This window comes from Ornithorhynchus anatinus, chromosome X5 (assembly GCF_004115215.2).
Source record: "Ornithorhynchus anatinus isolate Pmale09 chromosome X5, mOrnAna1.pri.v4, whole genome shotgun sequence".
Classification (NCBI taxonomy): domain Eukaryota; kingdom Metazoa; phylum Chordata; class Mammalia; order Monotremata; family Ornithorhynchidae; genus Ornithorhynchus; species Ornithorhynchus anatinus.
In genome coordinates, this window is record NC_041753.1 from 66,666,213 (window position 1) to 66,685,031 (window position 18,819).

General features: G+C 44.6%; 1 protein-coding gene across 2 annotated transcripts in view; it reads right to left on the minus strand.

Moving 5' to 3' along the window:
• FRMD3 (FERM domain containing 3) overlaps window positions 1-18,819 on the minus strand; it is a 242,163-nt gene that overhangs the window by 9,188 nt on the left and 214,156 nt on the right. Inside the window, exon 1 of one of the 2 annotated variants that reach the window (XM_039910880.1) lies at window positions 1,406-1,538. The exons of the other annotated variant lie outside the window; for it this stretch is intronic. Within the exon in view, the coding sequence (XP_039766814.1) occupies window positions 1,406-1,532 (127 nt within the window). The 5' untranslated portion in view covers window positions 1,533-1,538. Of the gene's footprint in view, window positions 1-1,405; window positions 1,539-18,819 lie in introns of those variants that run through there. 2 annotated transcript variants of the gene reach the window in all.

Genomic DNA, 18,819 nt, shown 5'->3' on the forward strand with positions numbered 1-18,819 from the left:
GTGGGCCCCTTGTGGGTCAAGGAATGTGTCTCATCTCAAAACCTTGTATCGACCTCAGCAGTGAGCACACAGTAAGCAATTAGTAAATGGCATTATTCTTACTATTATAATGGCAGTAGCCAGTTGCTTCCCGAGTCTTGGTTTTCAGCCAATTTTATTCTTCTGAAATTGGTCCCAAACCTAAGTTCATCAAAATGATATGCATTTCTTGCACTTGGATTTGTACCCTTTATTGACCTCAGCCCCTCAGCACCTATGTCCATATCCATCGTTTATTTTAGATTGTAAGCTCCTTTTGGGCAGGGAAAATGTCTACTCAGTCTGTTACATTGTCCTCTACCAAGTGCTTAGTATAGTGCTCTGCACGCAGTAAATACTCAGTAAATATGACTTATTGATTATTGAGAAAGAAAGGGGATGCTCTTCAAAGTGGGAACCAATTCTTGCAGCCCTATTTTGGCCAAGCTCCCCTTGAAAGTCTATTGGGAAGTAGTGCTAGAGCCACGATGCTGCAACTGAGATCTTTCCTAGTATGAATCCAATGTGGCCTAGTGGAAAGGGCACAGGGCTGCAAGTCAGAGGATCTAGGTTCTAGTCCCAACTCTGTCCCTTGCCTTGAGCAAGTCACTTCTCTGTGCCTCACTTTTCTCAACTGTAAAATGGGGATTCAATACCTGTTCTCCCTCCTACTTAGATTGTGAGCCCCAAGTGGGACATGGACTCTGTCCTACCTGATTAAGTTTATCTTGCCCAGAGTTTAGAACAGGGCTTGACATATACTAAGTGCCTAACAAATACCATAATTACTATTATTATTACGATCTAAAAAGCCCATCTTGTCCACAGATCTGTCTTCCACACTATCTTCCGTCATTTCTGAGCCATCAGCATCAAACTGGCCCTCACTACCATGTGCAATTCACAAGACCCTCACTGCCTGTTTACTTGTTTTGATGTCTGTCTCCCCCATTCTAGACTGTAAGCCCAGTGTCGGCAGGGATTATCTCTCTTTATTGCTGAATTGTACTTTTCAAGCACTTAGTACATGCTCTGCACATAGTAAGCGCTCACTAAATACGACTGAATGAAAGAATGAATGAATGCTAATTAGAGCTTTACATCATTTTTGTGTTTAACAGAGAAAAGGAGCAGCCATTAACCCAGTCTTTAGTCCATTCACACCACCACCCCACAATTAGTTCTCCCGCAATTAGAGAGAGAGTCACTTTGCCTCCTCCTAACTCACTCCATTCCATAAAACAGCATCCCATTTTCCGCTACAGAGTGTATTCCTTCCCGTGCAGGGAGAGGCTGTGAAGCGGCAAAGACGAGCTGGAAATCAGCTTTCCCTGCAAAAAGCCTCTGAGAGAAGAGAGAGCGAAGTCAAACGCTTGGTCCAACTTACCAGCATTTCTAGCGGTGACCCTGGATCCATGCCTGAGCAGGCGAACAAACACATTATTGCTGCAGTAGTTCACCATCTGCAAGTGAAGGCTTCTCCGGGTCTGGATCTTTACCAGACATTTTACCATATTGATTAGGCCTCTGGCATTTGCTTTCCTGCTGCCTGTCACAGTTTCGCGAAGTCACCACCGGCTCTACTGATTCTGACCTTTGGCTAAGTTTCCACTGTGTTTTTAAAGGGCCGAGGTAAGACCCACTGAATGAATCAAATGTCAGGCTTCTAACGTGGCCAACCGAAATATCTCACTAGGGAACAGAATGGGGGGGCGGGGGGATGGGACTATTTTTAACCTCTCCCGAGTGTCTACAATGTAGTGGCTATCCCCCCTCACTGCCCGTCCCCAACTCCTTAGTACATTTACCACAGCATCGAATGCACCAGACGATAATAGGAAACTGGGTTAAGTCAAAAGAGTACACAATATCTGACCACATATAACAGAATGCCTAAAGGCAGCGCCATATCTGAATGATGGAATCTCCCGTCAGGAACGACGGATGACCCTTGGTCTGGGGGCACTGCAAGAAGGAACTGATAACAGCATAGGTTCCACACCCAGAGTGTGGCAGACCATTTTCCAGGAGTACACCTATTTCTCAGATGGATTTTGTGAGTGTGTGTGTGTGTGTGTGTGTGTTGGGGTGGAGGAGGAAATGCTGTGTCACTGTGATCCTGGGGAAAACAGAGTGGTTTCAATTTTTGGTCTGGTTTTTTTTTTTTTGCTTTCAAAAAGTCACAAAGAGTGATTCTCCACAAGGGGCCCGATCACTGGTTTGACTTGAAAAGACGACACGATCCTTTTTGAATGATGCAGATCTAGCAGTGAATCCAGATGTTGCCCTAGGAGTTGTCTAGTCCCAGATTTGCATACCGTTTCAGCCAGAAAGAGTGTCATGCTTCAGCGCAACAGGCAGCTCGCAAACACAGAACCTCTCGGCTGGCTTAGTAATGGGATTCATTTCACCCGTGACGGGATTCAATGATTCTGGAGGCCTGAAATATGTCTCTTGTCTTCTGGTCAGTCTCCCAGATGGGGGTTTAGGCTTTTCAGGAAGGCTTTTCACATTCCCTTCCTCTGTTTTGGTTGGACTTAATTACACAAGACATTCCCCATTTGTTACTGCCTAAAAAATGCCAACTCTAGCTCAGAGTGAACAGATGTTTTAAGAGTATCTCTTTGCCCTTATACCTCCCACAGTGATAATCATCACTATCCCGTGTAATAAAGTTCAGAGCTGTAAAAAGTCATCCTGTTAAAGGAGTGTGCAGCATTCATATGGATTCAAAATTCAAATGTCCCTTGTTAAGGACATAGGACACACCATTACTCAATCAGGCCAATGGCCCATCCAACCCCATATTCTGTCTCTGACAAGTGGCTACAGATTGCTTGAAGGCCCCTGTAATGGTTGCACTCCTTGATGCCTTCATCAAGGTTATGGATGTACCACCAAACATCTGTAACTACGGTAGCATGGAGTTTAGATTCAAGGAGAGAGAGGCAGGAGACAGACCAGCACAGTGGCTGATGCAATAGTTTAGCGATCAAAGGATCAGAGCTTGTGCCAGGGTGGTGGCAGTTTGGGTGGAGAGAAAGAGATAGATCCAGTATAGGTTGTTTTAGGAAAATCCGGAAGGATGTGGCAGGAGAATGAATGTGCTGAGAGGAATCAGGATAACCAACTCTGTTGCACTGCGTTTGCCCAAGTGCATAGTATAGTACTCTGCGCCCAGCAAGTACTCAATAAAGAGAAGCAGCATGGCACAGTCGATAAAGCACGGGCCTGGAAATCAGAAGGTCATGGGTCCTAATCCCGCCTCCACTACTTGTCTGCTGTGTGACCTCGGCAAGTCACTTCACTTCTCTGGGCCTCACTTATCTGTGAAATAGGGATTTAGACTGTGAGCCTCACGTGGGACAGGGACTGTATCCAACCCGATTTGCTTATATCCACTCCAGCACTTAGTTCAGTGCCTGGCACATAGTAAGTGCTTAACAAATGCCACAATTATTGTACTACAATTATTAAATACCACTGATTGTTGACACCAAGGTTGTGGCCTGCTGGAACAGTGGAGATGGTGGTGGTGTTGGCTGAGATGGGAAAGCTACAGGGAGGAGTAGAGTTAGGGGAAAAGATTAGGTGCTCGACGTACCGATGGGATATTCGAGTGGAAATGTCCTGAAGGCAAGAGGAAAAGTGGGAATTCAGGTCAAATGAGAGGTCAGAGCTAGAGAAGTAAATAGATTTGGGAGTCAACCACCTAGAGGAGGAAGCTGAAGTCTTCAATCAATCAATCAGTGGTATTTTTTGAGCACTCCCTGACAGCTTGGGAGGGGAGAGAGAGAGAGAGAGAGAGAAGGTCTCCTTCGCAGGCTCCTCCTCCCCCTCCCATCCTCTAACTGTAGGGGTTCCTCAAGGGTCAGTTCTTGGCCCTCTTCTGTTCTCCATAGACACTCACTCCCTTGGTGAACTCATTTGCTCCCACGGCTTCAAATATCATTTCTATGCAGATGACACACAAATTTACACCTCCTCCCCTGTTCTCTCCCCCTCCCTTCAGGCTCGTATCTCCTCCTGCCTCCAGGACATCTCCACCTGGATGTCTGCCCGCCACCTAAAACTCAACATGTCCAAAATTGAGCTCCCTATCTTCCCTCCCAAGCCCTGTCCTCTTCCTGACTTCCCTGTCACTGGATGGTACGACCATCCTTCCCATCTCTCAAGCCCACAACCTTGGTGTCATCCTTGACTCAGCTCTCTCATTCACCCCACACATCCAATTTGTCACCAATGCCTGCCGGTCTCACCTTTACAATATCACCAAGATCCACCCTTTCCTCTCCATCCAAACGGCTTACTGGTACAAGCTCTCATAATATACCGGCTGGATTATTGTGTCAGTCTTCTCTCTGATCTCCCTTTCTCCTGTCTCTCCCCACTCCAGTCTATTCTTCATTCCGCTGCCCAGATCATCTTCCCGCAGAAATGCTCTGGGCATGCCACTCCCCTCCTTAAAATCCTCCAATGGTTGCCTATCAACCTCCGCACGAAACAAAAACATCTCACTCTGGGCTTCAAAGCTCTCCATCACCTTGCCCCCTACTACTTCTCCTCCCTTCTTTCTTTCTACTGCCCACCCCGCACGCTCCGCTCTTCTGCCACTCACCTCCTCACCGTCCCCCTTTCACACCTATCCTGCCCTTGACCCCTGGCCCACGTCCTCCCGCTGTCCTGGAATGCACTCCCTCCTCACCTCCACCAAACTAACTCTCTTCTCCTCTTCAAAGCCCTACTGAGAGCTCACCTCCTCCAAGAGGTCTTCCCAGACTGAGCTTCCCCTTTTCCCTCTGCTCCCTCTCTGCCCCACCTTCACCTCCCCTCAGCTAAGCCCCCTTTCTCCCCTTTGCCTCTGCTCCTCCCCCTCTCCCTTCCCCTCCCCTCAGCACTGTGCTCATTTGTATATATTTTTATTACCCTATTTATTTTGTTAATGAGGTGTACATCCCCTTGATTCTATTTATCGTGATTAAGTTGTCTTGTTTTTGTCCATCTGTCTCCCTCGACTAGACTGTAAGCCTGTCAATAGGCAAGGATTGTCTTTATCTGTTGCCGAATTGTACATTCCAAGCGCTTAGTACAGTGCTCTGCATATAGTAAGCGCTCAATAAATACTATTGAATGAATGAATGGAACCCAGAACGGAGCCTTCTGGAATGCCCACAGAAAGAGAATGAGAGGCAGATGAGGAGCCAGCAAACACAACTGAGAGAGCGACAGTGAGGTAGAAGGAGCGTCAGGCTAGTACTGGGTCAGCAAAAATGAAGCCTCTTAGTGTGTCAAGAAGGAACTGGTCCACAGTGTCAGAGGCAGGTGCGACATCTAAGGGGAAGCAGCATGGCTTAGAGGCAAGAGCACGGACTTGGGAGCAAGAGGACGTGGGCTCTAATCCCAGCTCCTCTACTTCTCTGGTGTATGACTTTGGGCAAGTGATTTCACTTCTCTGTGCCTCAGTTCCCTTCATCTGTAAATTGGGGATTAAGACTGTGAGCTCCACTTGGGACAGGGACTGTGTCCAACCTGATTACCTTGTATCTACCCCAGTGCTTAGAAGAGTGCTTGGCACATAGTAAGTACTTAACAAATACCATAGTTATTATTACTATTGTTACTAAGGGGAATCAGGATGGTGTATAACCCTTTGGATTTGGGTATAAGAAGGCAATTGGTGATTTTAGAAACCATAGTGTTTGTAGAGTGAAGGGGCCAGAAGCTTTTCTGTAATGGGCCCATTAGAGAACTGGTGGAGAGGAAATGAAGGCAGTGAGTGTATATGATTCATTCCAGAAATTGGGCTGGTAAAGGGAGAAGGGAGTAGAGGGGTGAGGGGTGTTAACTGGAAGAGGCTGTGGGAAAAAGTGAAGGGATTTTTTCAAATAGGGGAGACTTGTGGATGTTTGAAGGCAGAGAAAAAGGAGCCAATGGAGAGTGAGAGGTAAAAAAGAGCAGTGAGGGAGGGGAGGAAAATGAGAGCAAGTGATTGTAGAAAGTTAAAGGGGGTAGGGACAGCGACCCAGGAAGAGGGGGCTGAGTTAAGTGAGCAGGTTGGAGCTCTCCTCTTGGGAGACAGTTGGGAAGCAGGAGAAGGATAAGGATAGATTGTTGAGGGGCTGAAGGGGAGACTTGGGGAAGTCCACACCTGATGGCTTCAATTTAACAATTAAATACTTGATGAGTCAACAGGAGTTACAGAGGGAGGGGATAGGGTGGGGACTGGGGGCTTCAGGAAGGACTTGAAGCTTTGGAAAACATGGTGGGCACTAGGGTCAAGAGAGGAATATTACAGCTGCTGAGTAGAAAACAAGGCTGAGTTCTAGCAAGACAGGGTCAATCTGTCATGGAAAAAAGCCCGGAGGCTGGATTTCGGCCTGCTGCAGGAGAGGAGAGAGCAGACTGTGGTGAGGATCTTAAGAGTTGAAGGTGTGGATTTCTGTGACAACTAGGGATGGGAGGGCTGGTAGGGAGTCATGGAGGGATCATTCAATCAACTGATGTCTATTGAGCGTTAACTGTGTGCAGAGCACTGTACTAAGGGATGTGGAGTTAGAATACCAAGAAAGCAGCAGAAGGGTGAAGACAAAATTCAAATGCAGAGCCCTGTACTAAGTGCTTGGGAGAGTACGACAGAATTAGTTGACATGGTACCTGCCTTAAATACCAAGTCTTGGTTATTCTAGTCTGAAGTGTCTTACCTCGCCTATTTCCTACTACAAGTCAGGCTCGCACACTCTGCTCTTCTAATGACAACCTACTCACTATACCGCGATCTCACCTGTCTCACTGTCGGTCCCTTGCCCTAATCCTTTCTCTGATCTGGAACTCCCTCACCCTTCATATCCAACAGTCCACCACTCCCCTACCTTCCAAGCCCCAATAAAATATTATCTCCTCCAAGATGCCTTCCCCAACTAAGCCCTCATTTCCCCTACTCCCTCTCCCTTCTGAATCACCCTTTCAATTAGATTTGTTCCCTTTATTCTCTCCACCTTCAGCCCCACAGCACTGTAATGTAGATACAAGCGCTTGGAAAGTATAATTCGGCAACAGATGGGGCAATCCCTACCCAACAATGGGCTCACAGTCTACAGCCACTGCTTAATTGGTTCTTTCAAGCCATTCCCATATGGAAGTTCCTCCTTCTCCTTGAGCAGTTGGGTTGCTCTTCTCTAAACCTTCCCCAGCTCTCTTCTGCCCTTCTTACAATGTGGCAACTAGAACCTCCACACTGCCTGATAATGCCTAGAATTTGATCCCCTTTGCCTTCCTTTCTTGGGCACTTATTTGAAGCTCATCCGGCACTTAGCTTTCGGAGATCTTCCTGTCATTTATTCTCATCTGCGGACCTGGAGATTTCCTCTCCCACAACACTGGAATGTGGGAGCATAATCTGACACACTTGATTTTGAATCATAGCAACAAGGCGTCCAAAATAGTCTTCTGTGGAGTGGTAACAGATTCCAGGGGCATGTGAATCTTTCATGAAGTCCTAGAGAAAATCACCCCCAAAAACATTCCACTTGTAATAGCGACCTACCCCACTCCAACCTTCATTCACCCAGTTTAGAAACAACAGGAATTTCTGCTGTAACATTTGGTCTGAAAACAAAGAACAAAGGACTGGTAAGACTTGTACTTAGCACTCAGGATTCCTGGCATCTGAAGATAGATTCCCTTTCCCAGCACAGATAGGGGTCAGCAAATCTCCCTGGCAGAAAATGCAACGCGCCATTTAGTTGAACAACCATCTTTCCTATCAAGGACATAAGAAGGTGCTTCAATTTCCATCTTCAAAAGGAGGGGAAGAGAGACCAAATGAAGGAACTTAAAGGGGCCCCGTATAAACTTAACCCCATGAAAGGTCAGTCCTGAAGCTTAGAAAAAGTATCAGATGCTTTTGCTAGACCAAGATAAGAAGAATCCTAGATTCTATTAGAAATCCTTGGCAGAGGAGACTAGCAGCCAAAAATCCAGAACTCCAGGGATTTTTCACGGGGTCAAGGGTTTCTCCAGAATGACTTTCTCTTATGCTACTTGCTTCCTAGATTATTTTATCTCAGAAGAAACATATCACTCAAAGCAGTCATCTTTGAATATAAATTAAGCTCACAAACCATGTTTTTTAAGAGAAACTTTTGCTAAATCGCTACCTCACTGTTCTCGCAACAGAATTCAGCCAAAGCCCTTGGCTTCTGAATTTCTGCACTTCTGGTAAGCTACAATAGTTAGGGTACTGTTAAAAAAGAAGGGACAAATTATACAGACATAATAGTGAAAAAAAATTACCAAGGTGATGAACATAAATCACTGTAAATATTCATAATATTCTTTGCTTTTTCAAAAGACAGTCATCAATCAATCAATAGTATTTAGTGAGTGCCCTCTGTGTGCAGAGCACTGACTAAGCACTTGGGATCAATCAATCATTCAATTGTATTGAGCACTATGTGCAGAGCACTGAACTAAGTGCTTGGGAGAGTACAATACAACAGAGTTAGTGGACATGTTCCCTGCCCATAACACGCTTACAGTCTAGAATGGAAGACAGACACTAATGTGAATAATTTATAATATATAATTTAAAGATACATACACAAGTGCTGTGGGGTTGGGGAGAATAACAAGTTTCCATAGAAGACAGAGAAGGGAGAGGGAGTCAGGGGAAAGAGGGCTTAATCAGGGAAGGCATCTTGGAGGAGATGTCACCTTAGTAATGCTTTGAAGGATGAGAGAGTGGTGATCCGATGAGAAGTAGCATGGCTTAGTGGAAAGAGCACAGGCTTGGGAGTCAGGACGTGGGTTCTAATCCCGGCTCCGCTATTTGTCTGCTGCGTAACCTTGGGCAAGCCACTTAATTTCTCTGTGCCTCGGTTACCTCATCTGGAAAATGGGGATTAAGACTGTGAGCCCTACGTAGGACAATCTGATTACCCTCTATCTACCCCAGTGCTTAGAACAGTGCTTGGCACATAGAAAATACCATAATAATAATAACTATTATTATTATATGGAGTGGAAGGGAGTTCCAGGATAGGGGGAGGATGTGGGAAAGGGGTCGGCAGCGAGATAGGCAAGATGAGGGTAGAGTGAGTTAGCTGGCACTAGAGGAGTGGAGTGTGTAGGGTGGGCTGGAAAAGGAGATCAGTGAAGTGAGGTAGAGTGGGGAGAGCTGATTGACTTCTTCAAAGCCGTTGGTGAGGCGTTTATGCTTGATGCGGAGGTGGATGACAGCCACTGGGGGTTCTTGAGGAGTGGGGAAACATGAGAGAGCACAAATCCCATGAGGGACAGGGACCATGCCTAATTCCCACCTGTGTATTCTCTCCCAGTACTTAGTACAGTGCTCTGCACACACAGGAAGGGCTTAATAAAATTAAAAAATAAATAAATTGTAGCATTTGTTAAGCACTTACTACATGCCAGGCACTCTTCTAAGCTCTGGGGTAAATACAAAATAATAAGGCTTGACACAGTCCCTGTCCCCTATGTCCCCATTTTACAGATGAAGGAACTGAGGCACAGAGAAGTTAAGTGACTTGTCCAAGTTGACACAGCAGACAAGTGGCAGAGTCAGCATTAGAACCCAGGTCCTTCTGACTCCCAGGCCCATGCTCTATCCACTAGCCCACACTGTTTCTCTGGTACAATGTTCTGCTCATAGTGGGCTCTGATAAATACTGCTCTGTTATGTTTGTTATGCACTTGTCAAGCACTTGTTATGGCCCATCTTGACTACTGCATTAGCCTCCTCGTGGACCTCCCTGCCTCCAGCCTCTCCCCTCTCCAGGCCATACTTCACTCTGTGACTCTGATCATTTTTCTAAAAAATCATTCTGCACATGTCCCCCCACTCCTCAAAAACCTCCATTGGTTAGCTATTCTTCTCCGTGTCAAGCAGAAACTCCTGTCAGCTCTAGGCACTTGATCAGCTCTCTCCCTTCAACTTATCCATACTCCTCTCCCACTACACCCCAGCTCACATACTTTGATTCTGGCCTTGGTGCTGTGCTAGTGTTCTTTTTAACAACCCAAACCTGTCTCAATCAATCAAGTCACTTCACATCTCTGTGCCTCAGTTACCTCATCCATAAAATGGGGATTAAGATTGTGAGCCCTATGCAGGACAGGGACTATGGCGTAGTGGATAGGCATGGGCCAGGGAGTCAGGAGATCATGGGTTCTAATCCCAGCTCCACCACTTGTCTGCTGTGTGATCTTGGGCAAGTCACTTCACTTCTCTGGGCCTCAGTTACTTCATCTGTAAAATGGGGATTGAGACTGTGAGCTCCATGTGGGACAGGGACTGTGTCCAACCCGATTTGCTTGTATCTGCCCCAGCACTTTGTACAGTGACTGGCACATAGTAAGCACTTAACGAATACCATTATTATTATTATTACAACAAATACCATTTTTTTAAAAATAGGCACTTGGGTACATACACTAGAAGTATAAGACTGCCCCTGCCCTTGAGGAGTTTACAATCTCATCAATAGTGTATCTTCACAAAATCCCTATGAAAATTTTGTTGTGCTTTTTTCAATTCCACATATAGGAGAGAAATAGACCCAGGAAGATTTAGGAGGGAATTATTGAGTTCTCAGAGTTAATCAGTCAAGAAAGAAGATTGGAACTTGGAGTGATTGGCTCCCCAATAAAGAAACACAAAAAACTGAAAACTGCCTAGAAATAAATGTTCATCCACCAGCCCTCAGAAATGGATGTGTGAGGCTACACTGCCAAAAACACTAGTTTGTTCTGTCTCTTAAGCTTTTTTATTTCATAAAAGTGAGGTGGCTGCTTTCTTCTACGAAGGCAGAGAGCAAATAGGGCCTAAGTATTCAGCTCAAAAAAATAAAGGGTAATCTATAAATAATTCCTCCTTAATGGAATGACAATGTGAGGCAAAAGCTGTCCTTGTCTGCCCCAATTAAAGAAGATTCTTTGTGAAGTGTATTGCATTTTCAAGTATCTACCAACTCTGCTCAGGATGCATTGATTTTCCATCTCTTCCACCCTTATTATTTTGCTACCTAAGAGCACTATTTACCATAACAGATGAGCCATTTTCTCTGGGTGGTGGCAAAAAGGAATGGAACTGAATTCATAAAGAGAACTCTAATTCTTGACAGTATTCATCAATTTCTCCATTTAGGAACTGTCTAGACTATCCAGTGGGAGGGGCTGGCCATCAAGGGGTGCAGCCTCAGGAATCTAAAGCTTCCCCCGTTGACAAAAAAGCACAAGAACTCTAACAACTCCTGTCAGAATATATTCTGAGGGGAGTGACGAGTCTGTAACGCAGATCCCAAACGCCTAGTTCAGTGCCAGACACTCAGTAAATTCTCGGCCGGCTGACAGATTTCTTGAGATGCCAACCACGGGAGTCTTGCTCGAATGCTTTCTCGTGCCCGACAGCAAATGCTACTCCTGCTGACAAGCAGGTGCACGAGCTGCTTGGGGAAGGCAATCAAGTATTCACAAAGGTGAGCTCTGATTTCTACAATAGATCTTGGGTTCCGGATATTGAACAGGGAAACTTTAATTTAGCAAAATGTTGATCATGGGTTCAGGCTTCTAGATGACCCGTTTTCATCTCCTGCTAAAAAGCTCTCCACATCCTGTGTATTTCCCCACTGTTAATAAAAGATTTGCCTGCCTTAAGGTTTCATACGAAGAAATGGAGATTTCAGGAGGAGTTGTGTCGACCACCCGTACCCTCCCAAGTGCTCTGCACAGTAAGAGCTCAATACAGACTGTTGAATGCTTTTAAAATAAAGGCAGAGAAGCTTCTAATTAGAGTAAAACCAGTTTCACATGCCACGGGTCTGCTGTGTGACCTTGGACAAGTCACTTAACTTCTCTGTGCCTCAGCTCCCCCATCTGTAAAATGGGAACTAAGACCGTGAGCCCCATGTGAGACATGGACTGTGTCTGACCTGATTAGCTTGCACCTATCCCAGCGCTCAGTACAGACCCTGACACGTTTTAGGTTCTTAAATATGGTTTAAAAAAGACATCTTTTCATAGATGTCCCGTTGGCATCTCAAGCTCAAAGTGTTCAAAAATGAACGCCTTACCTTCCCTCTTAAATTACTGACTCCACCTAACTTTCCCACCACAATTGACAACACCAGTATCCTCAGGTCTCAAGTGTCTGTAAACTTGTCATTATCCTTGACATCTCTCTTTTGTTCTACCCCCATATTCAGTCACCCAATCCTGTTGGTTTTTCTTCACAACATCTCCAGGATCCACCTCTTCTCCTCTATCCAAACCACCACAACATTGTTCCGAGCACTTGTTATGCCCTGACTTGACTACTGCATCAGCCTATTCATAGACCCCCCTGCCTCCACCCTCTCCCCTCTCCAGGCCACACTTCACTCTGTGGCTCTGGTCATTTTTTGAAAAAAAATAATTTTGCACATGTCCCCCCATGCCTCAAAATCCTCCCCTGGTTACTCATTCTTCTCCTTATCAAACAGCAACTCCTGCCTGTTGGCTTTAAGGCACTTGATTAGCTCTCTCCCTTCAACTTACCCACACTCCTCCAATATACCCCAGCTCACATACTTTAATTCTGCCCTTGGTGCTGTGCTAAATCTCTGTTTAACAACCCAAACCTGTCTCATTCAATCAATTAATCAATCATATTTACTGAGCATTTATTGTGTGACGTGCAACATACTAAGTGCTTGGGAGAATTCGATATAACAGAGTTGGTAGACACCTTCCCTGACCACAACAAACTTACAGTCTAGAGGGGGAAACAGACATTAATATAAAGAAATGGATTATGAATATGAGTGCTGTGGGGCTGAGGGAGGGGTGAATAAAGGGAATAAAGTGAATAAATTCTCCTTAAAAAGAGGTGTGCACCCCGTTTTCAAAGAAACTGGCAACTAAATTCATTTGGGGCAGCAAATGTGTCTGTTTATTGCTGCATTGTACTCTCCCAAGTGCTTAGTACAGTGCTCTGCTCACAGTAAGTGCTCAATAAAATGACTGAATGAATAAAGATCCCAGAAACCCCTTTTATAGGCCTCTGGAGAGAGCCATGTTTCCACTAGAGAAAATGCAGAATAATCCTACCATGGAATAATCCTCTAGACTGCAAGCTTGCTGTGGGCAGGGAAAGAAAAGATTGGTTAGAATTCAGAACCTCACGATTGCCCCAGATCTTGGAAAGAAATTCAGAGACTGCATCCCCCTGCTGCCTTCGAAGGACAACAATCCAGTAATATTTTCCCTCTCAACTCCTGAGGCTTTCCTTTGCAAGGGGTGGGATGTTTACTTGTCCAGAAGCCAAGAAAAATCATTCATTCCCCTTGCAACAAAGGGTTTGTCAGTCACAGCCAGCTACCCTTCTGGCTGGAATAGCGAACCTTAAGGGCTATGAATTTAGCTCCATATGCCACTTGAATGACACATTTTCTTGCCCCAGCACTCTCCCCTCCCACCTCCTCTCCTCCCTGCAACTCTCAGAATGTCCTCTAAGATCATTCATTATCACTATAAGGGCCAAGATATCACGGCTTGGAGAAGTAAGGGTTTTTAAAGTTCAGTCCTATAAAATATATTCCATTAATAAGATAAAGATCCCCAGGAGAGTTGAGGTTGATTGAGTTATTGGACTTTGCCCTAGAGGAAAGCACTGTGTCCTTGACATGTTTGACTAGAAAACTACTTCTATTAGTTCCTGTACAGAGACAATACCCCTATATCTGTGTCTAGGTCTATGCTCGTTGTGGACAGAGAATGTGTTTACCAACTGTTGTATTATACTTTCCCAAGTGCTTAGTACAGTGCTCCACCACCTGTCTGCTGTGTGACCTTCACTTCACTTCTCTGTCACTCAGTTACCTCATCTGTAAAATGGGGATGAAGATCATGAGTCCCTTGTGGGACAGGGACTGTGACCAACCTGATTTCCTTGTATCCACCCCAGTGCTTAGTACCAGTGCCTGGCACATAGTAAGTGATAACAAATACCATTATCATTATTATTATTACTATCTGCACACAGTAAGTGCTCAATAAATACCAGTGGTGATGACAGGACAATGTGCTGCATAAAATTAGGCCCTAAATAAAACCTGATCCTGAATTTCTCCGCTACCGTTACTAACTTTTAATAGAAATTGGCAAGCTTTACTGACTAGCAGGCGCCAGCCAAGGGTCATGGAATACTGAAAAAACAAGAATTGATGTTAGAAGCCTTCCCCATAAATTCTGAAAATTTCTGTGAGTCTACTGCAAGAGAAAATTCCCTCTCCCATTCCAAAGAACTCAGAGGACAAAGACACCAAGACTGAATCCTGCAGCTGCAACTCTGGTTTTAGTAACAGCAACAGCTTCATAAATCATTTCTTTGTGCACACCAAGTTATTTTGTCCATCTGAAGGGGTCCATAGGGACATCACAAAATGCAGTTCCTAAGCTGAATAGGTGTTTGAGCATGTAAAATACCATCTTTTCAGATAAACATGCTTAGAGTCTATGAGAAAGAGACATTTATGTCCCCTGCAGAATATGAAGTACGCTCAAGAACAAGTGCTTGACTTTTCACAAGGCTATAAAGGGTTCATAAGAGAAGCAATGTGGCCTAGTGGGTAGAGCATGGGCCTTGGAGTCAGAAGGTCTTGGGTTCTAATCCTACCATCGCCACTTGTCTGCTGTGTGACTTCAGGCAAATCACTTAACTTCTCTGTGCTTTATCTCATCTGTAAAATGGGAAATAAAACAGTAAGCCCCATGTGGGACAGGGACTGTTTCCAACCTGATTAGCTTGTATCAACCCCAGGACATAGTATAGTGTCTGGAACATAATAAATGCTTAACAAATACCATGAAAAAAAAAATAAGCTATTTGGGCCTGACCAGGTTCCATGTATCCCAGATCCTGGTTTTCCCCAAGCTGATAAAAAAGCTTACAATACACCAATAGGCACAGGCAGAAGAGCTTAGAAAGACTTCCTTCAGGACTCACTAAAGGGTTACCCTCTATAGAGGGCCTTTTTTCCAAAGTTGTGCTTTTCATCTCTGACTCCCTAGCAGCAATTAGGAAAAGGGGCAGACTCAAACTATGATCTTTTCATCAGAGTTTCCTTTATGGGAGTGATGAATCTGGAATTCTGAGTTGGCTAATCCTGCAGCGGAGTGTGGCAGCTATAAATATCTGGAGAAATTGCCCTCAGCAGCGTCAAGGATTCCCAGATCCAGCTCCCTCAGGCTCAGCAGCTGTGCTCTGTCAGGAGCAGAGGCATGTGGATGCCATTAGACAGAGATTGTCGAGATTATCAGCATATGCTCCGCCCAAAAATGGTTGATATCCCTGCTTCTCCAGCCTCTCTGCTAGAGAGGAAATCAAAGATGGCTGTATTAAACAGGAATAGATGACTTCCCTTACATTAAAGCTGCAGGGACTGCAGGAAATAGGGTAAAAACTTATAACCATCCTCATGACCGTGGTTAAAGAACACAGAAAAGAAGCAAAGTCCCAGGCCCTTGGTTGGGTGGAATGTCCTAAAAGCAGACTGACCATATGACCCAGTTTAGCTGAGAGAGCCCCACATCCTGGAAATTTTAAGAAAATTTACAATTGGCACACAGTTGGGACAATCTTGACTGACCAATCTACCTTGCACCATTCCGCAGAGGATTTGGCTCAGTTTAAATGCTTGGACTTTCAGGACTGAGCTTCAGCATGCCTAGTAACTGTTCAAGCAATCAATCAATAGTATTTATTGTGCACTTACTCTGTGGGGAGCAGGGTACTAAGTGCTTGGGAGAGTACAAGAGAGTTAGTAGAGGCAATCCATGCCCTCAAAGAGTTTACAATCTAGCAAGAGAGACGTACACTAAAATAAATTACAGGTAGGAGGAAGGAATAGAATACATCGTACATAAATACAATGTGTGCACGAGAGTATCCAAGTACCTAGGTAAAGTGGAAGTGAAGTGGCAGTTGAAGGAGACATATGGTAGAGAGATGAGAGATTAATCAGGGAGGTAAGAGATTAATCAGAGGTGAAACAGAAGAATTAGATGTGATTTCAGAAGGGTTTTGAAGTTGAGGGGAGCAGTGGTCTGTTGGATGTGAAGGGGGAGGGATTCTATTCTAGACAGAAGGCAGGGCATGAGCAAGAAGCTGATGATGAGAGAAGAATGAGGCACACTGAAGTTGGTCTGAGAAAAGTGTGCCAGCTAGGATGTAGGGGGAGAGGAACGAGGATACGTAACAGGGAGAAAGCTGATTGAGTGTCTAAAAGTCAATGGAGAGGAGTTTCTCCTTGATGTGGGGATGGACAGGCAACCGATGGAGGTTTTTTGAGGAGTGGGGAGGTGGGCATAGAATGATTTTTTGGACAGCACAGTGAAGAGCTGGAGAGGGAGATACTGGAGGCAGGGCAGTCAACGAGGAGGTAATTGCAGTTGTCAAGGAAGGACAGATGGGATAAATGCTTGGACCAACTCGATCGCAGTTTGGATGGAGAAGGAGGGCCAGATTCTGAAGATGTTAGTGTGGCCTTTTAGTACACCCACTGAACCACTCACTTCTTCTTTCCAATGGGGATGTGGGAAGCTTGGGGTTTCCAGAGAAAAAATATGGTCAGTCTCTTCAGTGAGAGCAAGCAACAGAGCCACTAATCAGGTAGGATATAAGAGATTGAACCTAGATAATCTATTTGAAGGGAAACCGGGGAAAAACAATTTGGACCCAAAGGAGCCAGGGTGCAGATCCGGCCACAGACTTCTCAGGATGACCAGAAGCTGCAGAGGTCAGATTCAGTAGAGGCAGCCATGGCAAGCCATAGTAAAAGTGACTGTCCTGGGTGTAGGGGATCTGACTAGTGATGGAATGTGAACAACTGACTCATATATTAAAAAACCCTCTAGGGATTGGACATGGATAGCACAGCTGTGCTTCTGTTGACCTGTTATTTGAGGGGGGAAAAAAATCCAAACATTTTCCATTTGCTCAGGAATATCTCTGCCAAAAGGCTCAAATAAACTTTCCTGGGATTTCAGTCTCAATACCGAACCCCCTGAATGATTAGGATCATCAGACATCCCAAACCAAAATGCTCTTCATTCACTAAGGCCACTTTGCCCACTAAGACTTAGCTAAGAGGAAACACTCCACTTTCTCTTTATCATGATGCCGTAATGCCAATATGACCATGATTACTCTCCTCAGCATTAACACCATTTATTGAGCCAAACACTGTCTCATGCATTTAGAAAATTCCCTGAAGAAAACCAATAGGGCCCCCACTCTCAAAGAACTTGCAAGCTAAGAGAACAGGCACTCGGGAAGAAAACATACAGAGATGCTTGTACATGGAAAAAAATGAAAGCCAAGCAAGGGTTAAAAACAAATGTGTATATGTCATTTAATATCAGCCTCCTGAGGAAAGTGGAGGAATGGCATGACTCGAGTAGCATCAGAGAATGTTTCTTGGAAGAGGTGGGTTTGAAAAGGACTTTGAAGGAGGGGAGGGACAGAATTAACAGTAACTTTACACTTTAGCATAAATGAAATGTGAGCAGGAAATGTGCCTACCAACTTCGTTGCATTGTACTCTCCCAAGTGCTTAGCTGAGTGCTCTACCCACAGTAACTACTCAATAAATACTATTGATCGATTGATTGAAACTAGCTGCCAATTCTTGTATGGTTTATCCACCATAACCACTCCTCTTTTGCTGGTAGAGACATACCAGTCCTTCAACATGATGGTACACCTTCTTAGCTTGAAGTTTGGGAAAGGGAACTGGATCTTGCACATCTCCAGACATATTTCAGGTACTGTTTTTTTTACTGTTTTTTCCTGTCCATTCACCCTCCCTACTTTACCTTCTCCAATAATTCCCAAATTCTCTAAGAGAAAAGTTTCAGGTTGTTTAAAATTCTCCACCGAAAGTTTTGTGTCCCATAATTCACTTTCATCTTGGTTAACTAGCAACTTTTCATTGGCATAGAAACTTTCTTATTGCCTGTTGGTGCCTATAAAGTAATTTTGTTGTTATTTTTTTCTCCTTCATCCAGATTTGGTCCATTTGAGGAGAAATCCCTCAGGCAGTCCTATGAGTGAAAGGAATCATACACATTTTCTAAAGAGTGGATTAATAATGGTAACGGTCAAGGCCTCTGGGACTGAGAATCACTGGAGCATCATCTCCCAGCAGCCTAATCTAGGGAGATGAATATGGCTGTCAAGTTAACAAGGGATCTATTGCAGCCTCTACCGGATGAACACAGTCTGCTAAAAAAAAGCTACTTTTCTTAAAGGCCCCTTGAGATAATACAGTACAGAAAGATTCTGTTGTGTCAGATCATCAATCAACTTTGCCCATGACTACTGAGTGTGCAGGTTGATTTCTGTATTTAAGAGGGAGAGTCAATTGGGAAAATTAGCTTGATGTCAACACTCTGAACTACTCCACGCTCTTGACTTCTCGCTACCTGAAAGAGCCAGTCCCTGAGCATGAGAGATTGTAATCTCCTTGAGGGCAGGGTTCGTGTCTACTGAATCTATTGTACCCACCCAAGTGCTTACTTAGTACAGTGTTCAGTACACAGTAGGTGTTCAATAAATACCACTGACTGATGACTTGCATCAAGCACATTCTCAAACTGCCTAACCAAGATGAGGAAAGACAATCTACTGATGTAGTTAGTAGTAATGATAGTAAGTCACAGTAGCAGCATTTATTAATTCACCACTTCCATTAGACTGTAAACCCCTTGAAGGCAGGAATAGTTATTTCCAACTCTATTGCCCTGTAC